This window comes from Glycine soja, chromosome 14 (genome assembly GCF_004193775.1).
Source record: "Glycine soja cultivar W05 chromosome 14, ASM419377v2, whole genome shotgun sequence".
Classification (NCBI taxonomy): Eukaryota; Viridiplantae; Streptophyta; class Magnoliopsida; order Fabales; family Fabaceae; genus Glycine; species Glycine soja.
In genome coordinates, this window is record NC_041015.1 from 50672240 (window position 1) to 50678729 (window position 6490).

The following is a 6490-nucleotide window of genomic DNA, read 5'->3' on the forward strand; positions in this document are numbered from 1 at the left end:
CATAACATGTTTGTGAAAAGATGTACACTTTCATAATTTAGTTTTCGAAAATAGTTATGTAATCCGAAATTTAATTTATGAAATAAAATTAAGATTTGACCATTCAATAAACTTTGACACTACAGTGGAGGATGGCAACCGATTTTCAGGTTTGGGGCTGGCTGCATCAGAGAAGGGTGGAAGCAATAGATTGAGAAATCTCTTCCTAGAACTAAGCATCCATGAGTATACAAATTTTAACAATTTTACAAAAGAAATTTTATACTATCAAAAATTAATTTTTGAAATGTATTAAATTCGTACTATGACTATAATTTGGCACATCAATCTATTTCCAAAACAATGCTGCAAAATTTAATTTCTAGAAAAAATATATTTTTAGCAAAACATTACAAAAACAGTGAAAAAATGGGGGGTTTGCAAATAGGATCCCCTGTAGCGTCAGGGAAAGTTCAATTAGGATTGAAATCGTATGCAGTTGCTTTTCTAACCCTATAGAATTAGCCTTTAGAATATTAAGTTTGTTTTATTAAATAACATATGTTGTTAGTGAAAACCAATGAATCTAAATTGCACTTGATGCAGATCATTTTTTAACTCTAAAGGATCCATATCCCTCTACTTATGCTTTCTTTGATTGCACGTGATGAACTACTAGATTATTATTATTATTATTATTTGTTTTCCGTTTACTAGATATGCAGATTATCAATTGTGTCCTACAGGCTGCAGTTTTGGCCTATCAGTATAGAAATTAGAAATTTGCATACTCATCTTTGACAAATTAAACTTCAGTGGCAGTTCCACGTGCTAACTGCTGATATATGCGTTGGGTTTCGGTTTAATTTTTTTTGTCAATAATTAAGATTATTTATTTTATTTTCTAAAATAAATTAAATCCAAGATAATGCGTACGTATTATTTTAACTTATTTAGAAAATAGAAAACTTTCAGAATAAATAGTTTAATTAAAAATTAATCTAAACCAAACGTTGCTACAACATTTCTCGAATGATTATTATTTTTTCATTCAAGAGAAGAAGAAAAATGTGATGCCTCTTCAAAACAGCTAAGAAAACTGTGAAAAGATGAGATTTGAATGTCTTTTTTTCTTATCTTTCTTTTTTCTTATTCTTCAACCAAACAATTGAAATTATAAAAAAAAAATAGCTGTATATATGTAAACACAGAGTTTGTATAATTGTATTTATATTACAGTTGATTCTAAATTTCCATTGATAACACGATAGATTAACAACCTAATAACAAGTTATAATGAGCACATGTTTCAGTAATGAAATTTATATTAGACGTCATTATTTTTTGAATTGCCATTACAAGTTACAATTGCAAATTCCATTTAAGCATGAATAGGACATGGCTTGAATAAATAAAGGAGTTTAATTTGTAAAAGAAATATATAATCATAGACAGCATTACACAAGATTATACTCTATGCAGAGGTTAGCCCTTCAGGAAGGGATTCACTGTCTGGATCAGGCCTAAGAAACCTTCTACAAGCATAAAACACTGCTGAATGGAAGCCACTTGGGTTGTCAATGAACACAAAGTGCCCGGCCTGCAACAAGTAAATGAAGTTTGTTAATCCAGATAATATTCATATTGAAGTTACTTCACTGTTTGGGGAAATGGAGAAAGTGATATACCTGGGGAACCCTAAGGATTTCACATGGAACCTTCATTTGTTTGCGTGCTTCTTGGGCTCCTTCATAATTCATCCAGTCCTGAAAACCATATATGAAGGTGGTAGGCACCTTCCACTCTGAAGCACTGTGAAAACAGAGAGAAATGGAGGTTAAAAACACCACACCCGCCAAGTGGAGTACATGTAATAAATTAAGTATCAAGAGGAGTGGTTAATTTGAAGCAATAGAGAAATGAAGTCTTGATGCGACCTCGGCTAAAGACCATGGCCATATGGCACAGCAGTAGAAAATTATGTGGTAAAACCTTTAATAGTTCAAAATTTTGGATGTTTACATTGGATTTTCAAACCTCATAGCCTCGTTTACAATTTTTTACAGGAGTTCCATATTGAATCAACCCACAAATGTTGTCTGAGTAACATTGTTTTACAAATTACAACCATCCTGTTAAAGACATTGTATTTTGACGTAGAAGTGCAGAAATGAAATGTTAATTCAATAATCAATATAGCAGGAGGATGGATCACCAAACCTGTGAAGAAGAGGTGACCTCGGGAGTCCTCCAAATGAAAATATATATTTTAAGCACAGCTCGCCACTAGCTTTGGCTGCTAAAGTATGGTAAACATAATCTGTAACAGCAAAAGAACAAGACAGGGAAATATACTCTTATAAGTACTCCAAAAACAAAATGAAATATAGTCTTACAGCTAAACCATGAATTGATGGTTATCTATCTCACAATACCTGTCAGTAATCTCGATTCAGATTCTGTCAGCGTTTCCCCAGTTGTATATGTAACAAACCTGGCACTGGTATACTTGAGGACCATATCAGGACCCCAAGGACCTAAACCTCTGGCCATAAAATATGAGGAAAAATATTAGACAGTTACCCCCCCATCACTCAATAAAGAGAATATGAATTTAAGTCAATATAGTAGTCTACTTCAGTAACAATGCCATTAGAAAAGATGACAAAGACAAAGAATAAGAAGTATTAACCTGAAAATGTAAATAAAATGTATTGTGCATACTATCATCAGATATGAAATATAATCTCAATGAAAACTTAAATTATTTGAAAACATTTTTAAGATTTGGGTGTTCATGCATCTAGTGATTAAATAATCAGACACAGTAATAAAAAAACAATTTTAAACCCAACCCTATGTACACCAAAGCAGGCAAAAGAACTGAAATAATAAAGAAGTGGCTTTTATGTCCTACTGTCTAGATATTTTTCATTTTCTGAATGATGTTTCCTTCATAGCTCTAGCTTAAGAAAAATGATAGAGTATACATAAAAGAGGATGGAAAAAATAGGGATACTGTAATTCTACCTGATGATTTTCTGAGGTGTAAAATTAGATTCCCATATTTGGTTCAGGATTGATCCTTTCCATGTTGATAAGAACTTTGTAATTCTTTCTGATTCTGATGAAAATCCAGCAGGTCCCACCAGAATCAAGTGATTGACATGCTCAGGGTGCTATATATATGTTTTAAGATATACATCAGAACAACAATCTAAAAAAGAAGAAAACCAAACAAGTCATTTTAACACAATGTAGAAAGAAATTCACCTTAAGTGCGTACTTGGAAGCAACATAACCACCAAAAGAATGTCCAAGTAGTATAAAATTGCTCAGGTTTTTGGCCTTTCTCCATTCCTCAAAAGAATCAATGAACCATGCCTCAGTTTCTGTTGTATCAAGAACAAGTTTAGTATTTTGCCACAGTAACTTTTCAAGTTAAGCAACAACATTAAACATTCTCAATTCTGAATCAACTCTGGTTCTGACCTTCAGTGCTTCTGCATGTAAAGTCAGGCCTGCTAGATCCACCCCAACTGCAAGAAAGTGTCTAGTTGAATAATCCAGTTTGCACAAAACACTAATTTGGAATTGTGAATGAAGAGAAGCAAAGCTCACCCAAGTTGATCAATAGCAATCACTCTGAAACGGGAGGCAAGGGCATCAAAATTGCGAAAGAAGAAACCCTGCGATGCTGCATATCCATGAACCATCACCAGCGTAGGAGAATCATCCTTACTGTCAAATGTAACCGTGTTAATAAACCGTGGTTCATTGCTAGATGAACGGAACCATCTAACTTTGGAATCAGGTGGACCGGAACCTATATTGACCTGTTCTTGAGCATACGGAGTCCTGCCAAAAAAGAAAAGAAAAACATCACAATCCTGATATACAACTTTAATTCACAATTTCATGTCAAACACCCTCAGTTGTAACCGTTACATGAGTTAAAGAATCCAGCTCAACCCGCTGATGTGGCATCGATCCATAGTTAGTTATTTAGTTTAACTTATCTGATTTACGAAAAATTATTGTATGTATCCCTGGACCCGATCAATCTCCACTTTGACACCTAGCTGATTTTTAAATTTATGAGAAAGAGATAATAAAACTCAACTATGTGTCATGTAGAGATTTCCTAGGACTACGAATGCATGGTAGTCTCAGACCATACAATAATTTCTCCTTGTGTGCCCGCAGGGCTGCAGCTATTGGCATATAACATGCATTCTTCTTCTTGGAATAAATTCAGAAGAGGAGTGGTAGTAACATATTCCTTCTAAAACACTCGTTATTATTGGTGGTTAAAATTTTATGGTGAACTAATTACAAATAAGAAGTGTAACCTGCAAAATTTTGTGATTTTCCAAAAATTTCAGTCGATAAAAAAGAGTATGCTTGAAAAGAATGTATTAGAGAGATTGTTGTTGTTGGTAGCATTTCTCAATTCAGAAGAAGAAGCGCCCTGATTTCTACAATTTTATTGTGAAAAACAGATATTCAAAGGTAGTAAAACAATGGGTTAATCCGAAAATAGGCAACGATATGTGTTTAGTAGTAAAAGAATAGGTAGCAATTACAGAAATAGAAAAGGAAAAAATATAGGGTTAGTGAATTGCGTACTTGACAAGAGAGAGAAGGCGTTTTTCAGCATTGATGATGTGATCGGTGGAAGAGGGGATCCAACGTAAGACAGAAGGCCAGAAGCCTCGGGAAGTTGTTGAAGCAGAAGAGGATTCGAGGTTGCTTTTCCCAATGTCTTCTGCCATTCTCGTCAACCAACGGGACCGAATTGCGTTCATTAAACAACTAACTAACAAACTAAACCGACTCTGTTTCCGACAAGCGCTGTTGATGAATCAGATTATACTACGATGTTACGATTACTATATATGATTGGAATTATAAATCTTCGATTCCTACGGGAGCGGAAAAGAAAAGAAAAGAGTAGCCGCCAAGTTAGTGATACCGGAAGAAGGGAATGGAAATAAAGACCAGACGGGGGAGGGAAAATGACAGGAAGATGCGAGAAACCGCTTACGCGGGCAATGACGCTCGCGTAAAGATTATGGACCTCAATTTTTAGTTCTTTTCCTTTTAACAATAAATAAACACTTAATTATATTAAAAAACACATTAAATACTGAATTATTATATCCAAAGTGAGATGATTTTAGAAAAAAATGAGAAGGAGAGGAATAAATATTTATTGTTATCTTCATTCTTAAATATAAGATTTTTTTAATCTAATTCATAATTATTACAAAAATTGATTAATTTAATTAGTAGAATTAAAATTTATATTATTTTATTCAAATGATTAGGACTCACCGTCTCACTCTTTTCACTTACTTGAATTTTAATTAATTAATAAATCTGGGTTATTCATCTTCTCAAATCCTCATTAAAGAGAAAATAAATTAATCTTATTAATATATAACATTTATTATAAAATAATTGAGGATATTTTGATAAAAAAAAATCAATTTGATAGACTACTTAAAAAGAATCTTATAAAAGGAACAAAATTTTTGAAGAAAAAAAAGAATATATTTTTTTGGGTAAAAAGTTATATTTAAGAATGGAGGTAGTATTATATTTTATTTAAATTAATATTTTAGTCTGGGTAATATACAGATAAATATTTTTATATGATTACAATTTGTAATAAATTACATTATAGTTAAAATTTATAATAAATAAATATTTTGGGTTTACAATCATTCACAACGTGGTACAATGTTATTTTTTACTATTAATGTTTTTCTAATATTAAAATATAATTTAAAAATTAAGATGGTTAGTATATGAGATTATGATAAGACATGCAGCTTAAAGAAAATCATCATACCTCCTAAAATTGCTCTCATTCAAGAAAAACTTTTAAAAACGTTCTCCTTTATTAATAGTTCTAAAACAGCACTTTGTTTTAATATAAAAGTTAAAAAAAATCAATACATAATTAGATTGCTAAAATTAAAATATGCAAGTTATATGTATTTTTTTTAAAAAAAGTCACATAATTTATTTAAGTAATTATGTAACTTTAAATATTTATCATTATGTATCTTTTTATACAAGCCACAAGTATTCTCTAATATAAAAAATCCTATATATATGTTTAGATGTGTATAACGTAGCAAGTATGAACTTTTCTTATTGTAACAATATGGATATATAAATACAAATCATAAATGGTCAAAATTAAATTATTTGGTAATCACATAATTACTTAAAAAACCATACATTTTTTATCTTTTAACATCTAATTTTCATTTTTCACTAAGTTTTCACTTAATTTTTCCCCCAATGAGTGAAATATGACCGCGTAATAGTTTCCAGTGGCTAACTTTCGGTTAATTTTTTTAAATCATACAGTAAGATCGGTATCGACAAATACACCTTTCCTACGAAATTTTGCCCTATCCTTTCATTTAATGTCCTCTACTTTAGCTATTGTTATAGATCGATAACTCAAAATTAGCAATTACGTCATTCAGCATCA

The 6490-nt window shown here is 31.5% G+C and overlaps 1 protein-coding gene across 1 annotated transcript; it reads right to left on the minus strand.

The window, feature by feature from the left end:
• Positions 1-1276: 1276 nt before the first annotated feature.
• Positions 1277-4875, minus strand: LOC114385380 (probable 1-acylglycerol-3-phosphate O-acyltransferase). Its single transcript, XM_028345430.1, has 9 exons — positions 4609-4875; positions 3601-3837; positions 3472-3518; positions 3253-3371; positions 3010-3158; positions 2415-2524; positions 2200-2299; positions 1668-1791; positions 1277-1579 (listed from the first exon to the last, which is right to left on the minus strand). The coding sequence occupies exons 1-9, from the start codon at positions 4785-4787 to the stop codon at positions 1454-1456; spliced, it is 1191 nt and encodes a 396-aa protein (XP_028201231.1). The 5' UTR covers positions 4788-4875; the 3' UTR covers positions 1277-1453.
• Between the last annotated feature and the right edge of the window lie 1615 nt (positions 4876-6490).